Here is a 27,279-nt window from a genome sequence, read left to right on the forward strand (position 1 = left end):
TACTGTGCTTCAATGAGGCCGATAATCTTTTCAGGGACACCCTTGCGTCTGAAGTCTCCCCATGTATTTTCATGGTTGAGACGGTTGAAAGCTTTTTCTCAATCAATGAACAACATATAGAGAGACTCTTGAAATTTATTAATTTGCACCAAGACGACACAGAGCGTGACAATATGGTCCATACAGGATCGTCCGACACGGAATCCTGCTACTGCCGTGGGTGAGTTACATCAATCTTTTCCTGCATCCGGTTAAGGATCACTTTTCAGAGGAATTTGAGAGCGATACACAATAACATGAACAGTAATAATTTCGTAAAGATTCCTTGGAGAGTTTTCTGAAGGAGTCGCTAGAGAAACTTCTGGAAAGCCAATTTCTGGACAGACTTTTTGGAGAAATTCATGGAATATTTTTTGAAACAACTTTAACCAGGTTTTCTAAAGCAATCTTCCATGAAATTTCTAAATGAATCTTTGAAGAAAACTTCTGAGGAAATTATTTTCGAAGAAATCCGGGGTTAAAAAGTTAAGTTAAAAGTTTTGCATTTTTTCTTAAGTTTGTGAGAACGCTTTAAATTCTAAAATCGTATGCGTTTTTGAAACACCACAGAGTAGATTTCAAACACGTATGGGTGAGCAAAATAATAAGATAGTATCTAGTGACACCGCTGGATTTATACATCCTGAAAAATCCTCCCTCTAATTGATTAGCAATTATAATAATTTAATCAAACAAGCCAGATCTGAAAATATTCCGATTATGAGCTAATCGGACGGAAATTTCTACTAATAAAATAATCCCTCACGCCATCCATTTCCGCTGATTCAAAGCTTAATGTGCCTCAAAAAGCACATTCCAACCAACAACGCCACAAAGCAGCATACCAATTAGCAGCTCTCCCTCAGTCCACCACATTCTCACATACACTGTATTTCACTGAGAGCCGTACGATGATTGCTCGTAAACACCATTAGAGCATACCTGGAACCATCAAAAAGCAAACAATTGGTTGCCTTTGCCGGATGCCTATCTCCGGAGTTCGGAGTTATCCTACCGATTCCGGAAATTTCGAACTTGCACAAACTACATGCACAGATACGTAGGTACCGACCGAGTCCCAAACCAGTACGAGATCGATTATTACCCGTCGGGGTTATGCTCGGTGTACCTAGATGCAATCCTTTTCACAGAGCTGTGTTCGTTCGCTTATAAAAGTAGGGGTTGTTTCAGTGTGCCTTCCAACAGGTGCTGAAGATTCGAAACGACGACGACGACGACGACGACGACGGCAACGGGAACAACACGCATCGTCCTCGTTGAAGCCAAAAAAGCCATGAGCTTTTGTGGGTGGCTGAAAATATTCAAACGACGAAAGCATGCCGCCGTCGGCAGTGAAGAATCGGACGAACGGACTAGTAGTGCAGCGAAGAGCGGTGGGGCCGGGCGGAAGAAGACACCTGGCAGTGGGAGTAGTGATAGGACGGCCGACAATGGCGGTGGTGCTGAACGGAATGCGAAGAATTCGGCGGGCACAGATGAAGTGAAAGTGAAAAATGGCGACGAAAGTGACGTGGATGATGATTTCTGGGCGACCCCGGTGGAGGAGGCGAAAGCGGATGAGAATGATGAAGGTGAGTCGGCTCATAACTAGTGGAAAGCTTAATACATGCTAAATCCCTCCCAGGTGGGTTATTACCTTTTGTTTTCTCGCAAAAGTCAGTAGCATTGTTTGCGGTAACATCAATCCATCATAACCACTATAACCGGAGAAGAGCAAAAACTAACGAAGCAGTTGCGTTGTTCCACTATACTTGTTCTAACTAGCGTTGAATCCATTCTCGTTAGCAAACGAAGTACGGTACAGGTACATTGTAGTGCTTCTATGCTTTCTGAAGTGTTCTGCTCTTGGCACGGATATAATTGAAACTTTTGCTCGTCTACAATGGCGTATGATTTATAGAAGAACAAACTGTTTGTTACTACTACTCCGATGACTTCACTCATTAGTTGTTAGTTACTAGGTATGTCTGTTGAGATTGAGATGTTTATGATGAAGATTGTAGTATTCATTGGGTTTTGTTTAGATAAATCTTCCTGCTGGCGTAACATACCCACTAGCGTGGTTCAAAAAATCGTTTTTGCTCCACACCGCTTATTCGATTCCTATCCAGATGATATGCCTTCTCCCAAAATTTGAGCTCATTTGGTTGAAAATTGAGACTGCACAAGCCCTTCAAAGTTTGTATGGGAATTACTATGGGAATACGATGTTTTTCATTCAATCCACCGTATCATTTTCCCAAGTGCGCTAGTGGGTTAGTCGACCCTTGGTAATCCTAGGCTACTCTATTAGCTACAACTTTGCCGAAGACCGCATTCAACTCGAACGCCTCATTAATTAGTTACCGATTTTTATCCAGAATCGAAATCTTTACTCATGATGGTTAAACTATTCGGTGGGCATCACTGCATTTTGCAGTGAAACATAGTAGCCATGATTTCAGTGTGCTATCTTTGGCGCTATATGCAGCAATGTTGCCTGCTGGGAAGCTGGAGGATCACTGTTAAAGTTGGCCCAGTTGGATACAAATCGATAACTAATTAATTAAGCGTCCGATTTGAATGCGGTCTTCGGCAAAGTTGTAGCTGATAGAGTAGCCTAGGATTACCAAGGGTCGACTAACCCACTAGGGCACTTGGGGAAATTCTACGGTGGATTGAATGAAAAACATCGTATTCCCATAGTAATTCCCATACAAACTTTGAAGGGCTTGTGCAGTCTCAATTTTCAACCAAATGAGCTCAAATTTTGGGAGAAGGCATATCATCTGGATAGGAATCGAATAAGCGGTGTGGAGCAAAAACGATTTTTTGAACCACGCTAATACCCACTGGGACAAAGTTAGCTTCTCAGCGTAGTGTTTAAGGACAGACTTGTTAGAATCCCAAAATGGCCGCCACAATGGCCGACTTTGGCACCTACTCACGATTTCAAGGGCACAATGAGTCGGTTTCCACGGTAGGGCGATGGAAGTGCGAGTGAAAAATCCGGGTTCAGAATCGCGCTACAATATTCGTTGGTCAGTCGGTTTTCTCGATAGGGCGATGGAAGTGCGAGTGAAAAATCCGCGATCAGAATCGCGCTACAATATTCGTTGATCAGTCGATTTTCTCGGTAGAGCCATGCAAGCGCGAGTGTGGAATGCGGAATCAGATTAGCTTGAGAATTTTCGAATGGCAGACAATTTTCAGGTAAGAGTGATGGGGGTGCGAGTGAAAAATCCGGGATCAGAATCGCGCTACAATATTCGTTGGTCAGTCGGTTTTCTCGGTAGGGCGATGGAAGTGCGAGTGAAAAATCCGGGTTCAGAATCGCGCTACAATAATCGTAGATCAGTCGGTTTCCACGGTAGGGCGATGGAAACGCGAGCACGAAATCCGGGATCAGTGGTCACCGTGATCAAATAAATCATAATCGTGATGAAGACCGCGACGTGTATTTCCATATAACTAGTGGATCATATCACCTAACAGAGGTGGCTCCTAGATCCACACCTTACCCTACCCTACTAACCACCATTCCTTCCCGTGACAACTGTGGGGATGCTGTGGATACCACGGTTTTTAGTAGCAACGGTTGTCGAACTAACATTCCTTCCCTTTCCTGATGACCGTAAGGACGTGGCCAGCGCCGTTATTGACTTTAAATAGCTGAACTCTCGAATTGTGCACATTGAGAATGGTTAGCTAGTCCCAAGCTTTCACATTCATTGGCTCTCTGTGCAACTTCGATTGTTCTGGTCAATCACGGAGTAGCAACTACGATGTGTACGGTTATCTTTGCTTTGCTTTACTCACGATTTCAAGGGCACAAATCTCTTCGTAAATAAAACCAGCGCACCTGAGCTTCTCATTTTAAGCTTATTACAAGTGAGCAAGAACATAATAATAAAATCCACTGTTGTTTGAAGCTTGCTTCTTGTGATTTGTGCGTCTGAAGTTCTGATACACTTTTGTAGTGGGGTTTAAGGACGTTTGTCCTTAACACTTCATCATCTTTCAGAAATCTGTTAGAGAGGTTTCTCAACGATTCCCCCTACTCCTCCCCCTTCTTCTTCTTCTACTTATTCTTATTCTTCTTCTTCTTTTTTTGTTGTTAGCGTAACTCCCTCACTGAGACAAAGCCTGCTTGGTGTTCTATGAGCACTTCCTTAGTTAATAATTGAAAGCACTCCCTTTCCAATGATCATTTTGCATGTGTATAACATGTGCCAGGCACGAAAGTACTCTATGCCGAAGGAAATTAGACATTCCATTACTGAAAATTTCTGATCCGACCTGGAAATGAACTCGCTACCCTCAGCACGATCATGAGGCTATATGACACATTCCACACACTTCTACGCCAAGGGTGTGAAATTTCAAAGTGATTGTTTCATCCCAAGCTTTCCATCATATGAAAAAGGGTAGATTCAATCTTAGGAAAACCATTTGTTTTACTCAAAATTTGACTGGTAGCGTATTTAAATAGCTAGGTAAAGTAATAGCATTTTAAGTAAGAAAAATGTAATTTTTCATTAATATTTTTCAAATATGCCTGCTTGCATGTTAAAGTTCGAAAACATTAAACCTATTTTTTTATTAATGTAGTATAATAACGTATATTTTATACATCAAAAGGAAACTTATGTGTTTTATGTTTTAAGTACTCTTTGCAATAGCCGCAATTTAATGGTGTCCCGTTACGAAAATAGTATATTTGTTGTAATAACGAAGTTATTACGAACTTAAGAAAAATGATTTTCATGATTCTCTTAGTACTCGTAGAGACCTTTCTTCCAACATATGGGTTAGCTTGATCGACGCGTTATCTTGGGCGTTACAATGGGTGCGTAGATATGGTGTCCCGTTACGAAAGTTTTAAAGACATTCATAAGTGGATAAATAAGTTTGGTTTGGTCAAATATTTAACCAAAAATATGTTACCATGATGAAATGATATTATAGGGTGTATATATTTTCATTATCCTTCTTGGTGTAACGCCCCTACTGGAACAAAGCCCACTTCTCAGCTCTCCACGAAAACTACACCGTGTCCAATAAGTTCCCATACAAAATCAAATTGAAATCATTTCAGATAAGTAATTAGGATTTTCAAAGTAAATTTATTTATTGAAAGGCCAACTATCACTGACCAAATACAGCATATGATTTGGAATTAACTGTCCTTTATCCTTCTCTGCTGATCGCTTATGTGTCGTAAGTCTATTTAAGCTGGCACGCACGCCATTTCACTGATATTTCGTCTCATTTTAACGAGCAATGTTTTTAAGTTGAAACAAATTAGGTTCCTGCCCTCACCATTGCTAGAAGCAACTATGAACAGAAAAGAAAAATTATGACATTCTATATTGATGAAGTACGAAGCCGTTTAATTTTGTACAAAATAAAACGTAAATTAAACAAAAATATCCATTTACCTGCACAGAAAAAAATATGTATTCAAATTTCAGCGAGAAATCATGCACATAAAGGGAATGCTAGAGTTAGTGCACTTTTACATGAGATTTAATGTAAAATTACATTACCATCGTGTAAATTTCCGTCAACCATCGCGTAAACCTTAATGGACTCCAACCGGTTGCGCGACTATTGGCGGAAATTTACACGAACGTAACGTAATTTTACATGATATCACATGTAAATATGCACTAACTCTAGCATTCCCTTTATGTGCATGATTTCTCGCTGAATTTTAATTACATATTTTTTTCTGTGTGTTTCAATGAGATTTGTTGTGTTAAAGAAGCATGACTGCATCCTATCTTGTTGATTTACATCATTATCACTCCGAGAACATGCTTGTATCTCTATTAGGACCAATTTTGTCATAAGTTTATGTTTTATGATGTGTAACTGTGATATAAAGGGCATTTTCAAAGAATCAAGCCTAAGTTGACCTTACTTGCCAATTTCTTGCCATACCATCACTAAAATAGCTTTATATAGCTCTTGTCTATCCATGTGATTATCAGTACTAGGGATAGAAACACAAAGTTAAACCTTTGAGACTTAATTTAGCTACCTTAGAATGGAAAAGTTTTCGAACCAATTCCTAGCGTGCCGGAGCAAGCGGATTTCAGTACATGGTAGTATGTTGCTAGGTTTATAAAATCAAGTAGAAATAGACGTTATTCTAAACCTTTTGCTCAATTTGATCAGTATTATGTAGCAATTCAATACATGCATTCATTTGGAAAATATGAATTATAGATGTGAAATAAAATTTCATTTTCTGAATTTGTATTTTGTATGAGAACTTATTGGACACGGTGTACGTAAACAAAGGGCAGGTATTCTGGTGGATCAGTATAAAAAGTGATATTTTATAATGTTTTTGTGATGACAGCATACTCTTTAATACTCTCATACTGCTATAACCTTTTTAACATGTCCAATGAATTATCACCATGATGTATAAACTATTCAACATCGCCCTGGAAGGTGTTATGCGACGAGCCGGGCTCAACAGCCGGGGTACGATCTTCACGAAATCCAGCCAATTTGTATGTTTTGCGGATGACATGGATATTATTGCTAGGACATTTGGAACGGTGGCAGAACAGTACACCCGCCTGAAACGTGAAGCAGCAAAGGTCGGACTGGTGGTGAATGCGGCTAAGACAAAGTACATGCTGGTAGGTGGGACTGAGCGAGACAGGACAAGCCTTGGCAGCAATGTTACGATAGACGGGGATACTTTCGAGGTGGTAGAAGAATTCGTCTACCTCGGTTCCTTGCTAACGGCTGACAATAACGTGAGCCGTGAAATACGAAGGCGCATCATCAGTGGAAGTCGTGCCTATTATGGGCTCCAGAAGAAACTGCGGTCAAAAAAGATTCACCCCCGCACCAAATGTACCATGTACAAGACGTTAATAAGACCGGTGGTTCTCTACGGGCACGAGACGTGGACGATGCTCGAGGAGGACATGCAAGCACTCGGAGTCTTCGAGCGACGGGTGCTAAGGACGATCTTCGGCGGCGTGCAGGAGAACGGTGTGTGGCGGAGAAGGATGAACCACGAGCTCGCTGCACTTTATGGCGAACCCAGCATCCAGAAGGTAGCCAAAGCCGGAAGGATACGGTGGGCAGGGCATGTTGCAAGAATGCCGGACAACAACCCTGCAAAGTTGGTGTTTGCTAACCATCCGGTTGGTACAAGAAGGCGTGGAGCGCAGAGAGCACGATGGGCGGACCAGGTGGAGCGTGATCTGGCGAGTGTTGGGCGTGACCGACGTTGGAGAGCTGCAGCTGCAAATCGAGTATTATGGCGGCAAATTGTTGATTCAGTATTATCATGAATTTGATGTTAACTAAATAAATGAAAAAAAAATGTATAAAATGGTGTATAGAATCACACAGCGTTCAAAACTTGAAGATCCCGAAGTGATGATTGGCATTCCTTTTTTACTCAGTTCATCGCCGTATAATTCACTTTTATGACGACAAACATATTTTGAAGCTTATGTTCTTATTGAAAACAAAAAAGTGTAAAATGCATCACGAAAATGACGTTGCATTACTTTTTGTGACAACATAAATCAGTAACCGTTGATTGAAAGTCTAGCGACCTCTCAATTGTCGTTTTGGTTGTCAATCTATTTTTCTTCTCGAAATCCGTTAGTATCGTTACTGGCTAGCTAAATATCAACGGAAAGCCCTTATAACCCCCTCCCATGAAAAAAATACTTTGTTCTCTCTAACCTCGACCAAACGGCAAGTTCAACGGTTCCCCAAAACTAACATAGAATAAAGGAAAAATCCCCTTAAAAATGTAATATATATTTCAAATGAAATTGGCTCCTTTGTTCCCATGGCGCATGAGCATTCAAATATTGATTGAATGAATTAATAAAAAAAAATGATAAGAAGTTTTGCAATCGATAGAACCAGTTATAAACGATATAAAAGTTAAATATTTGGCAGGATGTGTGGACTGGAATACTAAAAAAGATTCCTCACTTTTATACTTATTTATTCAGTAGGATGATGCTGATAATAAACTGTTTCTGAGTATCTTGATGCCTGTTTTGCCAAATGGCTAAAGTGAATATTTCGTGTGTGTTTGAGAGGCCCCCGCGGAACCTGTTCCAGGTGTTACGGAGCGGCCATATCAGTTGATGCATACAGGGGATAGACAAAATGATCGGGACAGGCAAAATTGTCACTTTTCAAAAAATGTTCAATTAACTGTAACTTTTCGAAAAGTCCATCAAATATTCTCAAATTTTTACTGTAAGTTCTTCAACTAGTTGTGTATCAGTGAACAAAATTTGGAAAAGATCGGACAATTCTTCACGAAGTTATAAAGATTTTTGAAAAAGGTAAAATTATCCGATAGCCAAATTTGAGCTGTTATATCTCCGGATTCAATGAACAGAATGTAATGACCATTCATGACTTATATAATGAGCTATGAAAAACCATTGACTTAACTTAGTATTCTTAACACAAATGAAAATTATAACGATTAGATTATTTTTCTAATAAAACACCAAATTATCCAAAACATCAACATCGTTTCAAAATTCAAGATGCTAATTATAGTTCATTTAGTTTCCCTCTAATTGACTTATATATAAATGCGTTTTGAAGGAAAGTAACAACGTAGCCTCCAATAAGTTGAAAAAGTAATGGGATGCATATAAAAAATAGAGCAATTTACTAAAAAATCGTGAAAAAAAATCGCTATAACTTTTTCGCTTGTTAAAAATTTCAAGTTGAGTCAAATGTTTTCCAGAGTTCATTATATAAGTCATGAATTGTCAAAATTCATTGCGATCGGTTCATTGAATCCGGAGGTATAACAACTCAAAGTTGGCTATCGGATAATTTTATCTTTTTCAAAAATCTTAATAACTTCGTGAAGAATTGTCCGATCTTTTTCAAATTTTGTCCACTGATACACAACTAGTTGAAGAACTTACAGTAAAAAATTGAGAATATTTGATGCACTTTTCGAAAAGTTACAGCTAGTTTAACATTTTTTGGAAAGTGATAATTTTGCCTGTCCCGATCATTTTGTCTATCCCCTGTACTTAAGTCAATTTTTTCTTTCCCATTCTTTGGAAATCATGAAGATTGATACGTCGCTCAGCATGTTTTGATTGTAAACCAGATATGTCCCCGATGGCACCCCCGTGGAACCTGTGCTATATGTTCCGGGTGGCCATTAGCTGATACATACTTCAGTTTATCGTTTCTGACTCAGTTATTCGAAATCATGAATATTGATATGTCACACGGCATGTTTAGATTGAAATCCAGAAGTGTCCCCAATGCGGCCCCGCGGAACCTGTCACGGGGATCCGGATGGAATTCAAATCTGGTTATTGCATTTGTGTTTCACTGTTTGCAACAAAAATTTCGCTGAAAATCGATGGTTCAAACACAACAACACACGAAATAATTACTTTTAGCCATTTTGGCAATCTCCTGACTTCAGCACAATCCGGAATATCGCCGGAATGGTTCCGGATATTGCATGGCCATTTGAGTATAATAAACTACCACCAACTTATGATCAATTGAGGATGACTTCAAAAAAATCGGATGAAAATTGACGAAATTTCAGCAGTTGTCGGTGGTCGGGTACGTGAAGGCTAAATAAAACTCGAAACAGGTTCCCCAGGGCCCACTCCGATGGCCACCATTGGGCCAGAGCGGGTTTGAAGGCCTATTTGTGTCCTGCCGGGCAGCTACCATCTGTCTGAAAAACATTGCCGAAGACACCAACATTCTATCTAGCAAAGCATTTGATCTACAACCAGATATCTTTAACAGTAACGGGACACCATTTGCAAAACACTGTTTTCACGCGAGCGTAACGCTGTGCTCCCAAAACTAAAACAAAAATATATCCTAAACTATACATTTCTCAGTAAAACTCACTTCGGCAATCTTGTTCACATCAATCCAAAGAAGAAATGTCTAGAAGACTCTATTATGCAAAACCTCATAGCAGAGCTGATATACGCATTTCAGATTGAAAATTTAAAAATAAGATTTCTGCGATGGTGGCCCGTTACGAAATGTAACATGTTATATAAAGTAAATTGGAACCAAAACCCCATGGAACAAGTATTGCATCACGAAGTACATCTAATAAGCTTGTTATAAAACCTGTTAAACTATATGATCATGAACATTATATTCGATTGCAGACGTCATTTGTTCACGAAAGTTAGTTCCTCGCGGTGTCCCGTTACGCTGGAATGTGTCATATGGGCCCTACCGATTATCCTTTCAGGTATTTCCCCAACAGTTCTTAAAGAGATTTTCACTGGAGCTCCTCCAGCAATTGAGATGTGAATTCCATCAGCAATTCCTACAAGAAAATCTTCTGCAGCTTCTACAAAAGACTCCTTCAGGATGTTATCCAACAATTTCTTAAGGGACACAGATCGAAAAAAGAGTGTAAAATTCTGTGACATCCCAAGTAACAATTCCATTGCTGATTGGTTTCATTTGATTTTTATTAAGGTTTTATTACAGTAATAATTAAAACTCACAGTTTTATAACTGCTTTTATGAAAACCATTGATTAAATCTTTTATAGTATACTTGAAGATATCCATAAAGACAGAATTTAAGAGTAAACAAAACTTTCCGATATGTAAACCTTCTGGCAATCATTATTACCACAATAAAACTGTTAAAACTCTCAACAGATGGCGATCCGTTCGATTTGTAACGACATCTGTTGGTGGAAAAGCAGAAACTACGACACTGCAAGGTTTATTGCGGTCATTATAAAAGTAAGCTTGCTTTCGTTTTATTTTCGCTGATTATGGTCGTCGCCATGTTGAAGAATTAGCTTACGTGAATGAAAAATAGTTAATTTTGCTCCGATTAGCAATGAATTTATAGTTTTCCACCATTTTCATAACATGCTCACATAAATAAACTTTCTCAGCTGAGTTTTCTTGTGATTCTAGATAGTTTTACTAAATTCACAAATTGATTTTTTTCATTCCAAGATGATAATATTCACTATTTTCGAAGCGCATTAATTTTATGATTCTGCAACCCCAATATTCACGGTAAATTCGAATGCGCATAAGCCTACCAGCACAATAACTACTAAAATATTACTTTGAAATGATCGCTTTCTACTTTCGAATTATGTATCCTTCTGAACATTACGTGCCATCGAAGAAGCATCTCTGCATCTTGAGCTGTCATAGTTTTTGTTGAAAAAAAAAACAACAACAATCGAGAATGGGAAATTTTTCAACTAGGTTTTAAAACGGGTTTATTGCTACTCTTAATGCGGTTTGCAAAACTTCTCCGAGAGTGGTCCACTTGGCCGGAAGATGCTCTTAAAGAGGTTATCAAGAGGTTTTGATGTATGATTCAGTTTTATTGCAAGTTTTATAAAATTTGTCCGTTCTGATAACAATCTCCAAAACAACATGGCTCGAAAAAATAGCTCGTGCTTAAATAAGAATAAATTAACTATATGAATATTATTAGTTCCTTTTTGTGTTCGTTGGTATGCATCATTAGTCTTTTCACTAAAAGCTCAGTTTCGAAACTAGGCCCTGGGGGTTACGCGTGCGATTTGCGTTCGGATCAAGAGCTTTTCATTAAGACAATTTTCTTGACTCCCTTTGGCATTGAGTATATTCGTACCTGTTACACGATATGCCAAAGCTGAGAAGCAGGCTCAATGTCAGTTCGGGCGTTACTCCAAGAAAAGAAATATATAACTTATACATGCATTTCCGTATTTTCAGCCTTTTCAACTTTCAGCCTTTTGTAATTTCAGCCTTATGTTACACTTTCTTGATTTCAGCCTTTCGTATTCAGCCTTTTGAAATTCAGCCTTATGTTACAATCCCCCATCAACCAATGCCGCGTTTGATTGCGTCAAGGATGAAGCTGCGACATCCACCGAACAGGAGTGCTCCTCGCGCAATTGCGTTGTGTCCAAATGAAAAGATTACAGATTCCATGCTGCGCTGGTGATATGACGATTTGTCGTTTGTACATCCAACGCTTTATCTGATGATACATTGCTCCATTAGCAATATGTAGAACGTTTCGTCATGCTCAAAGACACCCAAACGTGCTCAATGCAGTCTTCATTACTCGGGATCAAACTGGACGGAATAGTGTTCTTCACAGCATTAAGAGTACTGCCGGATCGTTTCTTGCTGCTTGTCAGCGCAGAGTTCTCTATGTTGCCGTAGAATTTCTTGCAATGTTTCTTAAGGAGCTTGTTCGACTCCCAAAATAATCTTCAATAACGTTGATGATTAACCTGGGCTTGTTAGGGGAATATCTGTAAGTAAAAGAAAATCGCGTTAAGTACTGTTCCTTTTAATTCCACTAAGAATTTGCATCCTTTGACAGATACGTATTTCGACCTCAACTGTAAGGTCGTCTTCAGTGTCTTGTCAGTGTCGAGTCAAGTACAAGACACTGAAGACGACCTTACAGTTGAGGTCGAAATACGTATCTGTCAAAGGATGCAAATTCTTAGTGGAATTAAAAGGAACAGTACTTAACGCGATTTTCTTCTTCAATAACGTATTTAATGTTTCTCAAATGGATTCAGGAGGTGCAATACAAGCAGATGAAAAAAATAGGCCTGAGGATCACTGTTGTAGATCTTATGAACTGATGTCCTAGATGATTTGGAGAACCTAGAACATCTAGATTGCAAAGAAATATTTGTAATGATGATGTATGGACTCATTGAGCATAAATGGATACGTGACACTGGTGAAGGAATTCTAAGTACTTCCATTGATCTTAGAGATCACTCTGACGAAGATGCTATAAATGAACCTAGAATTTATACATACATCAAAATTAATCATGAATGTTCCATCTGGATTTGTAGATCCTGATTGGGTATATCTGATTAGCCGAAGACATACAAAAACTCCTTGTTGTTGTGGTATATCATGTGGCCTGATCTCCAGGATAATTTGGAGAACTTTAAATATCTTATTTATTGGCAATTGAATAGCCTCACAGAACCTAACATGATAAATAGAAAAGCTAAAGATATTACCGATACCTATGATCTATTAGCACATTTTGGCTAAATAAAATGTTGGATGTATTGGAGAACATTGATCAATATATGCGTAAAGAGCATGGAGGGGTGTATGTGTGTAGAGTAGACCATGGTGTAGACAATCGTTAAAATGCGCTGAGTTCATCAGGTGCGAGAACATTCCGTTAGAGCTGGATGTTTCCAGATGTTCTGGAGTCCCAGGATATTATGGTGTAACCAAATATGATCCATAGTTTTTTTTCGAATTGTTATCATCTGGTGGTATAACTTTGGCAAAGAAATCATACTGCTATCCAAGGGGGGAGACAGCTTTGCTCTGAGCTGCTCTGATTACATCGAGCAGCACTGAGTCACTCACATTTTACTCAGTTTTCAATGCTGATCAGAGTAGTCTAGGTTTTGTGGACGTAATATAAACGGATTAACAGTCTTCGAAAAATGTCATTCACTTCACTCTTGGACAAGTGAAACTTTGTATTACGCTAAATGCTAATGATTTTATAGTTATTTATGTGACGAGTTGCAAAAAGTTGATTTTTTCAGCACGAGTTGTACATTTATCCAACGAGGCTTGCCGAGTAATGTTCATAATGTTCATAATGCAACTCCAATAAGAGTCATTATGAACATTATACAACTATTTTTCATTATGCAACTCATTTCAGTTGCATAATGAACCAGTTCGGAAAAATGGCCATTATGATATCAAAATGAGTTATCTATATATATATATATATTAGTGTGGGTCATCGGAAGCGTTTTCTCAGATCAAAGCTTTTTTGGTTCCGTTTCGGGTCCTGAGTATCTGTGCAAAATTTGAGCACGATCGGTTGCGTCTAAACTTTGCGCATTGCAATTGAAATTTGTATGGGATTTTGTATGAGAAAACATACTTTTTTGCATTTTAGTCATAAGTTGAAAAAGTTTGTCTGAAACTTTTTAACCGAAACTGTAAATTAATAGCCGAGGATGTTCTGAAGAACTTTGTTGAAGACCGCAAAGCGATCCGATGCTTGTGAAAATAGTTATAACCAACGAACCGCATGCATGTGTTTATGTTTTAACATGTAAAGGAATAACAATAGCAACAAAATCATGATGTTTCACCAAGCAATGCCAACGCTATAACTTTTTTCATAAGCATCAGATCACTTCGCGGTCTTCGACAAAGTTTTTCAGGACACCCAAGGCTATGTTTTCACTTTAACGGTTACACGGTTTTAGAAAAATTCGAGATTGTTATGATAGAAATGCAAAAAAGTGTGTTTTCCCATGTAAAACCCCATACAAATTTCAATCGCGATGCGCAAAACGTAGACATAACCGATCGTGCCCAAATTTTGCACACTTATTTGGGTCCTGGAATGGTATCAAAAAAGCTTTGATCTGATGGGATATCATTGAATTTTTCACTTTTCCATATAAACGATGACCCACTCTAATATATATATAAATGAGTTCAAAATTCCTTTGAGGCAACAAAACTCACGAACGGGTGAATCGATTAGCATGACTCTTGCACGGTTAGATTCGTATTCGTGGCGGCTGTGTTTATATGCAGAAAAAGTTACGAAAATCCTTTAAAAAATTACGAAAATTGAGAAAATACTGATTTTTGATGAACCGGGAAGAAATTTGGCGTGATCGAAATGAAACCAATCTAGAGTGCGTTGCTGCGATAATCTCAACAGTTGTCAAACCACCACAAGACTGGCAAGACAAAGTTTGCCGGGACAGCTAGTATAAAATATAAATTACTAGCTGTCCCCGTCAAACTTTGTCTTGCCTACTACGTTTTTTGACGTTTCAAGTACCTAGCCAAACCCAAGTTTAAAAGCCAAGTCCCCGTTTAAAATGTATGAAAACCCGATTTTTAAAAACTCTCAATTTTCCCATGTTTTTTGCCTCATAAACTTTCCTTGGGTGAAAACTACATAGCAAATAATTTTGTAATTTCCAGGCGCGTAATTTCTGGCGATGTATCCATTTCCGAACGCAATCTCACTCGGATACATCGTTTTCCAACAATTATCACACTCACCATGTGCACCGTAGTTGGCACCGGAAAGTGTCAACAAACACATTCCAGCAGATACCTAGAAACAGTATCATATTTATTACCCACCTTCTAACTCGGTGAAATAGCCGAGGGGTAAGGGATATGCCTCACAATCCATGCCTCACAATCCAATCCATGGATATGCCTGTGTACGAATCCATGCCAATATTTTACTTATAAATGAATCATCAATCGTTCCGGTTCTAGCGATTGCTAGACTCACTGTCAAGCTACGGCGGCTAATTTGCTGTGTGGAAAGGTTGTAATTTGTACATCACTTTTACGACGCGACTGATGTGCAGCGAAAGTGATGTGATATCACAAGATTTTTTTTGCTGTGTAACAGAACAAAACATACACGACCCAATTCGGACCATTCGTTCGCAAGTTATGCGCGGTCCCACGTATGCCACTGCATTTTTATATATATAGATGATACTGAATTGCATAAAAACAATTTTCATTGACTCTCCTTGTGCATTTAGGTCATTTTTTACTTCAACCGTACACAACGTAAGCGAGTGATGAAAATATAGTTGGTCGGATTCTGGTGGAAATAAAGTCCTGTTCAATGACGCATGTTGAAAAGAGCAGGGTTAAATACATTTTTTGTTAATCTTTATTAGAGATATTTTCAACCGGGGGCTAGTCCATATCTGCAGAAGGATGGTTATTCGAATATCTTAATTAAGCGTAACCGCTACTAATTTATTCTCCACTTTCCATCTTTGGATTACACTTTGAAACTATATAGTTTTATCTCACATTATTATTCTATGACCGGATTAATCTCTGCAACTCTCGCTGCCCTGATAAGTATAATTATAATATAAAATACTGCTAATTGCGTGGGTAGAAACCACTACTACCCACTTGAACCATTGCCACCAGTAGTGCACTTGGTAGTGCACCACTGCCGCAGTGAGGATATATTTGAATATTCAGATTTTTCATTTCCTTCCCGAGGGCCATTTTTGCTAAAGTTTCTCCATTATACATCAGCCCAGTGAGTGGATAGTACGGTGCGGGGCGGGGACGATACGGCAATTATGGCACTACACGTAGGACCCTACCGACACGACACCCCTGCTTGCAAATTATGACACCAACCAGCAATCCTGCCACAGGACTTCAGGTCCAAATGCGTCGTCAGCCAGCACGGCCGGAGCTAGTCGGTCTCGCCGCGGTGACAACCTAATGATGACGAGATCAAAAAAGAGCATCCTTCCATTTCTGGATCATCTTTTGGAAAAGGGCTTACCAAGACTTCGAACTTCAATATTCTGCCCTTATCTACTCACCTACACGTATCAATATAATTATCAGAAATATTGGACACTTATATTTTGGTTAGTGATGTAGATTGGCGTGGGCGTTTTTTTTTTCGGCCCTTTTCAAATGTTGGTCCACAATTTGCAGTCGACTTGGTGTGGTACAAACATCGGTGCTGACTGCTATCGCCTCTGGGGCTAGAAATGCCAGATGCAGCAATGAGACACGACCGCACAGGAGGCACTCGCTACGAACGGAGTTGGTTGGTCGGCAGCGGCAAAAGCAAAAAAACGTGGGAAAATGCGAGAAAAATTTACACTCCACATCCACACAGTTTTATAATCTAGTTTTGCTGCTTTGATGAGAGCAATTTTCTTAAGGATGCTTTTTCCTGGAATTTTCATGCGTACTTGGCTGTAGTGGCGAGTTTTTTCTTCTGACTAGATGAACTCGTTAGGCAGAAAAACGTAATCCGTACCTGATTGAAGGATAATAATTCTGTGTTTGAAGACGTTTTTCACAATTTAAAATAATTACATCAATAGTGAAATAATGTAAAAGCATTGAATGTAATTTGAGACAACATAGGTATCACAAAAATCATAAGACAACGACTATACATAAAATGAGTTTGACTTTGTATGAGCTTCGATGAACCAAAGACATCACAACAGCTGATAAAATCAGGATCTAAAATTAAGCACTTCTACAGCTCAATTCATCAAAAATAAACAGCACAATTTCCAACTTCATGATACGTCCTGGGGCTGAAAAACGTGCTACAGTTCAAAGTTTAGCTCGCAGTGCCGTCACACTGACTGCGCCAGAAGAGATAATGGAACAGCCAGCTGTGGCCTTATGCATGTACGAAACTCTGAAAAGTTAGATGCTGTAGTAGCATCATATCGCGTCAGATTACATATTCATGGATGTGTACGTACACACCAGGGGGATGACTTTCTCATATCGCTGACTGGTAGCACAAGTGCACCCCACTAGGACGACCTCGAAACCCCGGCATCAACATTGAAGGAAGCTCACCAAGAGAATCCGTTCGGGAAGCGAGTTGATTACACGATGATAATCTTGTCGTATGGGCATGTCCTCGACGCAGAAACCCGTTGCTGACTGCTAGTGGAATGGGATTGCCAATTTCCTGAATTCGAGAGTCAATAAGCCCCTCTTGTGCCATCATCTTTACTGACACGATCGACCGAAACAGGCAAAATTTGATTTTGATGGAAAAACTTGCAGCCGAAATCCCCTTCCTCGAACAAGTTGGAACCAGGACGCTTGTTTAATAAACATGTTATAATAACCTTTATTGGCACCTACCGGCACCGCTGCATAAATTTTGTGAAAGCACCCATCATCAGCTTTACGTCGCGCGTCAATAAGCATACTAAGTATAGCATCAGCGTACCAGTAACTCCCAGACTTTTTTCCTCCCTCCCTAAATCCGCCAGCCTCCTTCAAAAAATTGGCACAATTTTATATCTGTAAATAAGAGGGTACAGTTGGATGACTTTTTCCATCAATTCGTATGTTATATTGGTTCTTCTTGGAAATTTCCTTGACTTCCTTGGACATAGAGTATCTTCGGGCCAGCCACATTTTTACATTCACATTGCACATGGTCATTGGAAGTCAGGAGGTCAGACAGGGAGAGCACTTTTTCCGTGCAATCATCGGAACGGAGATACTTCATTCCGTCCGTAAAGACAACGGCCAGAGATTAGTCAACTACCCGACTAGGCGATCATAACAAAATTATATCATAATATGTTATTATGTTATACAGATCTTTTCTAACATAGGCAGTTATAATTTAGATGCAGGATGTTGTTAAAATAACAAAAATTCTAACTTAAAATCATAAAGGCCCTAACAAAAGAGTATCAAAGTTTGTTACAAATACATCAAAAATATATCAAGCCCTGTTCTAAGTTTTTGATAAAATAAATCGAAATTGTAATACAGTTTGATATTTTCAATTAGGGTAAAAATCAAATAGGGTAAAAACTAATTTTTTTCACTCATTTTTGGGTAATTACTTTAAGTGTGTTATTCTATTTAAAAAAAATAGGTCACATAAAAAAAACTTTCGAATTCATTATAAAACTTACAAACATGGACGGGATTTGAACCACCAATCCTGCCATCGTAAATTTCCAGTCGCCTTTATCAATGAGGCTATCACAGCACTTGCAGTGAGGGACGAAAGAAGCTTTACTGGTTCTACGTATTGCCAGTTTCCCTATTCCCCCATCTCTTGTTTGTCAGTCGCAGGACAAAAATAGACAGAGATTTGAATGCAAGATCAAATAATGAACCTCTCTCTCTTACCAACAGCGCTATCGTGGTGCGCAGACATGCGCACTGAAACACTAATAACAGTGGTGGCGTTCGCATGGCCCGTCGTCGGCTATTTCCAAGGAACAAAGAGAACGACGAAAAAGTTGCTAGTCGACTATTTATGATTGAGCTTCGTCATGGGGTGCATTTTGGCGGCGACAAAGATTCTTTCCGGACGGAGATGATTTTTTTTTTGTTTTGTTCGCGCTGCGAGAACGGCGATTATACGCGTACCTACGAGAGCGAAGGTAAAATGTGGCTTTGTTTTAATTGATCACAATTATATCATATGCCGATATGATTACTTCTGCAGATGCTGTTTAGTTTTGTTCTGTTTTAGATTATGTTTAGTAATGCAAAAAAGTATTTATGATATAATGCCAAACAATATATGGTCGAATAATAATAGATCGAAAGAAAAAAGTTACAAATGCAATCATCAATTGAGCAGAATTGTCTGTATGCATAGGTGACATTTTTATTGATTAAAATTATTTAGTAGGTACCACATTTGCTATCTCCACGCTCACTTACATTCATTACTTCATAATACATAGTCTGTTCGGTACTTTTTGACGTTATAATTAGAAGTTAGAATAGCAGTACTGTTAAAATGACATATAAATCCAACTAAGTTAACTCAATTTTGAGATTAAAAAAACTCATGTGCAGATGTATCACTTTTTGAAGCTAAAATTTTACTTAACCTATAAGAATTGGGAATCGTAGAAAAGTGATAGGATTTTGACACCGTAACGGGACTGGGATATTGAAAGAAGGAAATAAATACTTAGATAAACATATCAATAGCTTTGATGCTATATTTAGCCAAAAACTCAAATTAAAGCAATGAATAAAATGAAAAATACGGAAGAGTCTGATGAAATTTCTAGAAGTTGCAATGCCTTTATTTTTTACTTCAAAATATGAAACAGCAGTCAATAAACTAAAGAAGGTAAACTATGCAAAGGTTATATCTGCGATAAATTTTCTCCGATTTTGACAATATTGATCTCATTTAATCCAGATTTATTTTTTCCATCTAAAACAAATCCAATTGAATCGATCTGGTCATCGTGCGTTAAGGAAACCCCGAATTGCCATACGCGTGGAATTTTCCATAGATCAGCTGCAATAGCATATCTGCCCAGCCTAGGCTCAAAGTATTGACTTCAAAGTAATCATTACGAGGCATGTTTCACGAGAGTCCATGTCTTTTCAATACGCTAACAATGCCGATATTAGAATAGAGGAGCTTATGTAGAAGCAAAGGGGTGTAAACCCACTTTCGAGTAACTGAGCTTTGAAGTTTTTCACCAGTTTTCCATCCATTCAAAATGTATGAAGTTTCAATATCAACCCAATTTTCTCTGATTTACTGCATTTTTACTAATCATCATAAAAATAATCTTTAAAATGTTCCTGAAAGCTTGAAATCTGAAGATTTTTTGATATGCTCAGCTCAAACTCGACCAAATAGTCACTTACACCTCTTTGCATCTGGGCCCCTCAATAGCATAAAAGCATGTTCCAGAAAATTTGGACTTTTGGGAATACCGCGTAACCCAATCGTTCTATTCGTATAACCAATCAATAAAAAAAATATTTCTTATTCAAACGAGTCGAAGTTCACTTAAATCAGTTCAAAGTTGAAAAAATATGGATACTTTTCAGTTTTGAGGGTAGCCGGATACGCTTCCGGTATTCTACGCAATAAAAAACAAGCAAAACTGCAGCCTCTCAACAGCAATTGAATGTTTATTCTTAAATTTTTCAATTACATACAATAAAGCTGTTTCCTCATAAGCATTTTTTGATCTTTTACCTGCTATCCGTCGACCTTTCGCTCTACAAGCAATAAAAAAAAACGAATACATAATCAAATTTCTCATTTTTTTGTAATATAGCTAAACATTAAAATTATTACATATTCTGATATAATTATGTTATTTTTTCAACTAATCATTTTGTTCAGTTGCAAAAATAACAAAGTTATAACAGAGTTTGTTCTGATTTATTTGTAACAAAACTAGTTACAAAAGATTATAATATATTTTGTTATAATTTAGTTTGAAAAAGTAATAAACAGTCCATGTCATAACAAAATTATAACATAATTTGTTACTTATATCACATTAAGATATAATTATGATATATTCTTGTTATGTTCATCTAGTCGGGTATGCTGCTCTCAGGGGGATGGTCATCTACTTTCCACGCAGAATATCTGCAAACGCACCTGCAGACATCCAAACGGTGAGTATGGAACAGAATGATATGCGCAAGTTCCACGAAACTGTCAATGGCTTGTGGTGCAAAACAGCAGCTTCTCATGACATGTACAACGACCGTGATGGAAACTTGCTGACAGACAAAACAATAATGGTGGCTGCCAGGAGGAGAGAGCACTTTGAAGAATTATTGAACGGTGGAAATAGGAGAGCTACTGGAAGAATTCGAATCGACGATGACGGATAGGCTGTGAAACGTCCTACGCACACTGGGGCAGAGCTGATAATACACGAAAAAAAGCCACTAGCTCGTCGAGATGTCGAGATCCATATATGGTGTGCGACTGTATAAATCATTGACAAATGATAAATCCAAGGCTGAATAAGAGCCAGTGACGATTGCGAGTCCAGATGTTTCCGAAGCTCATCAAGGCAAATTCGGATAAAACTGTAGAGTCATACAGAGTGAGTTTGGACTAGTTTCAAAGCACTAGACAAGATGCGAGTCGAAGCGCTATGGAGAAAACAATAAGGAGACTGCGAGGATTGGACTTACGATTAACACCACAAAGACCAAGTACATGATTGCTGGTGGTCAACGCCGGTCCGGCCGTTGCAGTGGTGACAGAGAGGTGCCAGGTTGTATAAAGTTTGATGATGTGGACGAACTAGTTTATCTTGGTACACTGGTGACGTGCGATAATGATGTTACTTGTTTAGTGAAAAGACGGACTGCAGCTGTGTATCAGGCCTTTTTCGGTCTGCGAAACCAGCTGAAGGCCTGTAGCCTGCAATCGGAGACTCTGGCAACAATCGTGGACGTTTATAGAAGTTGATTGGAGAGTCTTTGGAATCTAGTAACGAAAAGTGCTGCACACAATACTCGGCGGAAAACTGTAGGACGGCATATGGCGTCGCATAACTACGAACAGAATCAAGTATATAAAGAGATGGTGATAGTGATGCAAATAATACACGGCAGGCTGTGGTGGGCTGGGCACGAAGCTCGTATGCCAAAGGAACAACAAGCCAAGACTATATTTAGCAGAGAACCAGGCTGGGCTGTCGGTATCGTAACAGGCCGCGCATATGTTGGCGTTTTGCAGTTGATGAGTACCTAATTGCCATAATTCTGCAAAAAGACGTAAACGCCATCCCAAATTTCGACCTCTTTTGGTATACAGGGTAGAAGCATCAGTTTTGGCCAGCCCGGAGTTTTGGCCATAGTGCGGTATTCAACCTGTTACGATCTAAATCGGCAGAAATTTATTTCTTATTAGTAGATTCTAATGTAATATGATGATTAAAGCTGTAAAAATCATGCATTTTGATTAAAAACTAGAAGAAAAAAATAATTTTCCTTAAAAAATCAGCTCCCATGTGTCTATTTTGGCCAGGATGCTTCTAATTTGGCCACTCCCATAAATACACGTGATTGGCCAAATTAGAAACCAAAGTTGAGAATATGGCCAAAACTGCGGCAATGCTTCTATTTTGGCCAGTGCCACTTTTAATACAAAAATCAAATATTTATTAACTTGATTTCTGCATTTTTCTTATAAAGTACAGATATAAATCTTTCATTCGACTCATTGGTTGTTCCCATAGGATTATTGGTTATTTTTATAAAAATGATTTCTCTTAGACTGGCCAAAACCGGTGCCCGCACCCTATCTGGTAAAATAATAACATTGTGGTATGTCTGCTATGTAAGGGTGCTAGATCTAGTGTTAATCTAGCATCTATGGAAGCAAACATAGAGAACGACCTAGAGTTAGATGCATACTCGACCAGAAAAATATACCAACTTTATAACACATTGTGTTATGATGTTATGATTTTTTTTCTATAACTTATTATGTTATAAACTAGATAAAGGATGATGTTAAAAAAAAACTAAAATTGTAACAAAAAGTACACCGGTCTAATCAAAATAATAACCTATTTTGTTACAATCAGATCAAAATTATAACACAATATGGTATAAATTTTAGCTACAAGAAAACTAGTTTCTATCATATTTTGATATAATTGTGTAAAATGATGTTCTGAATGTCAAAGAATCAAAACTAAAATATTTCACAGTGAGTTATTGAAGAACTTTATAACATAATATGATACAATTGAGTTATAATACTTTTAAACACCAATGATGTTAAACATGATTCTATCACAATGAGTTAAACTTATCATTGTTTGTTATAATTATGTTATAATTTTGTTAGAATCTTCTAGTCGGGTTATAATAAAAAATGGGCTGAAATTTTCAATGTCGCTTAAGCCGCTTTGCAGAAGAGCGGCAGCTAAGAACTTCAACGTTCAGAGCGACTGGAAGCGATTGGCCCAGAACCGAGACCAGTGGTGGCGATTGCTTCATTTGGCGTAGCCCCACCACTAAGAGTTAGGTGGCCTTAAAGTGATGTGTGTACTCCAAAAATTCTCTTGAATATGGAGTCCTAAATCTTCATCGCTTAACGTTCTACCAAAAATGATTCTGTCGAAGTTTGCAACAGATTCATGAATTGTGACAGCACAGAGATGTCTCTGATAGCTAGTTGGCGTTGTTGACAAGCACACATGCTCAAGGCATGATATGCGAGTTTACCATTTTTTGCTGAAAGTATCAAACATTGTGTTCACAAGATGTTTTAGATATAGATTTCCTTTACGAGGTTCTTGGACTTAAGCCACTTAGGCTGTACCATTTTGCATAAGTCTGCAAAGATTGATCGTTGCTGTAGTAGAATTTCACAAAGAAGCCAAAGTTAAAGTTATAAAAAATAAGAACATAAATAGAGTTGGCACATAGCGCAATACATACTGGAACACTTCCAATATTGTTTAAGGAATTCCAGAAAAAAATATGAAATTGTTGATGATATTGCCGAAACCAACAATAAAAGAACTGTTGCGTTCATTGTAGGTGATCAAGTATGCTTTTACTACTGAACAATTACCAATTTTTTTTCGAGCCCAGCAAATGAAATGCCAAAATTTACAAACGTCTACTACTTCCTCCGTTGAAAATTCTGTAATTCATTACCGAACCCAGTTATAGAAGTTAATTGGGTATCATCGTTTTAATTTTTTAACAGCGAAGCAACAACCCAACTGAGAATATTGATTTTCTGTATAATTCAATTCCGTCATCCATCCTACCGATATCGATATACTGGGAAAAGTAGATTTTGCAATGCACTTTCATTTGGTAGAACATTGGTTCAGAATCAGGTGCACTGAAGAAGCAAACTTATAATTATACCATTTTCCAACGGATGACTTTCCCGATGGTAAGCTATGACATACTTCCTCTTCGAAGCTTCTTGCAAACAGAGTGAACCTGGTCGAACGGTAAACACTACTGGTTAAGATAACCGCTAGAGAAGCATATCGCTTGGTCCTCTCTATCCATTGCATTGCTTCGAGCGAGGTGTTGATAGAAAATTGACTCCTTCCTCTTCCGGGGCTCCCGGAATTCCGGATGAAATGTTATAAATGTAATTACCGTGCACTCGGACGGAAACTCAACGATAACACGACGGACGACTGTGTGGCAAGTTTCAAGAAGACGTAGAAGAAGAGTGAAAATATTATAGTTCAGCAGCAGTTGATGATGGTGGAATCATTTGCAGATAAACGGTGACATTTTGTGCGACAGAAGATAATTACAGTTCGTTAGCTAGCAAGTTGGAGTTGGGTGTTGAATAGTTTATATAATTGATATTATAGTATTCATATAGTAATTATTTATTAGACGAGTTGCTAGAAGTCTCACATTGATTGGAAGAGGTTTGCAATGGGGGTGCAACTTTTCCATTGCACGGTGTCAGGTAGGAAAACATATTATCGAAAAAAAATCCCCTTCTTCATTTGGTGCTAAGAGAGAAATATTGTATTGGGGGTTCGAGAACAATTTTTATTGTGATTGTGATTTCTAGAGCAAATATCCGAAAAACACCCATTTCTTCACCAAGAATTCATGCCGGAATGCCATTCGGAATTCCTAAAAAAAATCCTGCAGGGATTCCTTTCTGGAAATCTAGGATCCTTCCGAGAATCCTCCAAAAATTTCGTTCGGTATTCTTCCAAGAACTTTTTCCGAGATCACTTGAGAAACTCCTTTCGGGATTCTATCAGGAAAAAGAGGAAAAGCGGGTAACACCGTCAGGGTGGGTAAGCCCGTCACCATTGGCGGAGCCAGCATTTTCTTTTATCTTACTCACTCTCCTAAGCATGCACGAGAAAGAGAAAGATGGAAGAGGGGGCAGCTTGCCTCCTCTTTCATCCCGCTCTTTCTCGTATATGTTTAGGAGAGTGAGTACGAAAAAAGAAAAAGCTGTCTCCGCCAATGCCCGTCACCCCAATGATTCTACCAGAAAATAGTTATTTAGTAGCTTTTTGGCCACACACCTTATTTGTTTTTACCATTTTCACTCTTTTGAGACACATGATACCAACATTGACCTGTCAAACGCGAAGAAAATAAACAAAACAAACGCACACGTTGTTGCACCAACGGTGGATGTAATTTTTCGTCGGTAGAATTTAGCCTCTGGATTACAAAACAAGTATATAAATTTATTTTAATCAATCATGTATTCTCGTCTGTACTATTCTTTAGTGCCAAGATTCATCTGACCGTTCGATGAATCTTGGCACTAAAGAAGATTCATCGATTTTTCAGAATTACGGTGCAATTTAGGAAAAGTTGGCTTTTCGGGTAAGCCCGTCACTCATCGGCGAGGATTATTTCAGGAACTCTTTTTGGGATTTCTTCGGGTATTTCTCCAATGATTCTTCAAGGAATCACCTGAGGGCTGGCAAAATAGAATCATAATTATTTTTATCTAGTTTAGTTAATCGAGGCGCAATCTCGTTCAACACTTAACGAAGCCGATCGTTATATCAATCTAAAAGTTACGATATATCGAGGTATGACCGTGTGTGTGATGAGTTCGATTTCCAGTCGGTCCAGAGGCAGCTCTCAGTTAATAATTGTGGAAGGGCTCATAGAACAAGCATAACAACAGGCTTTTTACAGTTGGAACGTAATGCCAAGAAAAAAAAAGAAGAAGATGACGAGCGAGGTGTTGAGGCGAGTCAAGTACGACCTTAAGGCGAAACTGGAAGCAGTTCCTCACTTTATGGTTTTTGATTTTTTATTAAATAACGAAGCAATATTTTCAAAATCGGTTTTCGTGCACATGTAGAGTATGGATCAGGGTATGGGGCTGTCCATAAACCACGTGGTCATGAGGGGGGGGGGGGGGGAGGGGTCGGCCAATGACCATTTTGTATGGACCAATAAAAATTTTTGTATGGAATAATGACCACACGGGGGGGGGTGTTGAAAAGTCCCAAAAAAATGACCACGTGGTTTATGGACAGCCACTATCTTCTGATTTTTTTTGTAGTGGAAAATATTTTTCGTTTTTGCAGAAACCATTTTTGAACAAAATTCCACAAAAAAATGGTTTCTGCAAAAATGGAAAACATTTCCCACCTCAAAAAAAATCAGAAGATACCTTGACCCATACTCTACACGTGCATGAAAACCGATTTTGAAAATATTGCTTCGTTATTTAATAAAAAATCAAAAACCGAAAAAATGAGAAAATGCTTCCAGTTTCGCCTTAAGGTCGTACTTGACTCGCCTCAACCCGACTAGAAAATTATATCAAACTAGCTGTACCCGGCAAACTTTGTCTTGCCTACTGCGTTTTTTGACGTTTCAAGTCCCTAGCCCGCCCAAGTCCCCGTTCAAAATGTGTGAAAACCCGATTTTCAAAAACTCTCAATTTTCCCATGTTTTAGGCCTCATAAACCTTCCTTGGGTGAAAACTAACAGAACAAAACTTAGATGACCCAAATCGGACCACCCGTTCGCAAGTTATGCGCGGTTCCACGTATGCCACTGCATTTTTATATATATAGATAGATTTATATCATATTGTGTTATGATGATATAATATTTTTCTATAACTAATTATGTTATAAACTAGATGCAGGATGATGTTAAAATAACTAAATTTGTAACAAAAAGTACACCGGTCTAATCAAAATAATAACCTATTTTGTTACAATCAGATCAAAATTATAACAAAATGTGATATGAATTTTAGCCAAGGATGTTGAACATGTTGAATTAGACACCAGCAAACAGACTGCTTGGTAGCTAGGTATGCGGAGTGCGAGAGTAAGTCTCGGCTTCAAATAAAAATAATACGCTCTCACTTGTAGTTGTTGGACACAAACGAGGCTGTGTTGTG

General features: G+C 38.4%; 1 protein-coding gene across 6 annotated transcripts in view; it reads left to right on the forward strand.

The window, feature by feature from the left end:
• Nucleotides 1-27,279, forward strand: part of LOC109433485 (cytochrome b5 reductase 4) — a 364,704-nt gene that overhangs the window by 74,714 nt on the left and 262,711 nt on the right. For 3 of the 6 annotated variants that reach the window (XM_029875783.2, XM_062856388.1, XM_062856389.1), the window contains exon 2: nucleotides 1,231-1,631. The exons of 2 other annotated variants lie outside the window; for them this stretch is intronic. In XM_029875783.2, coding sequence (XP_029731643.1) covers nucleotides 1,334-1,631 — 298 coding nt within the window. In that variant the 5' untranslated portion in view covers nucleotides 1,231-1,333. Of the gene's footprint in view, nucleotides 1-662; nucleotides 1,100-1,230; nucleotides 1,632-27,279 lie in introns of those variants that run through there. One more of the 6 variants, XM_062856387.1, reaches the window with a different exon arrangement.

Source organism: Aedes albopictus, chromosome 3 (genome assembly GCF_035046485.1).
Source record: "Aedes albopictus strain Foshan chromosome 3, AalbF5, whole genome shotgun sequence".
NCBI classification, from domain to species: domain Eukaryota; kingdom Metazoa; phylum Arthropoda; class Insecta; order Diptera; family Culicidae; genus Aedes; species Aedes albopictus.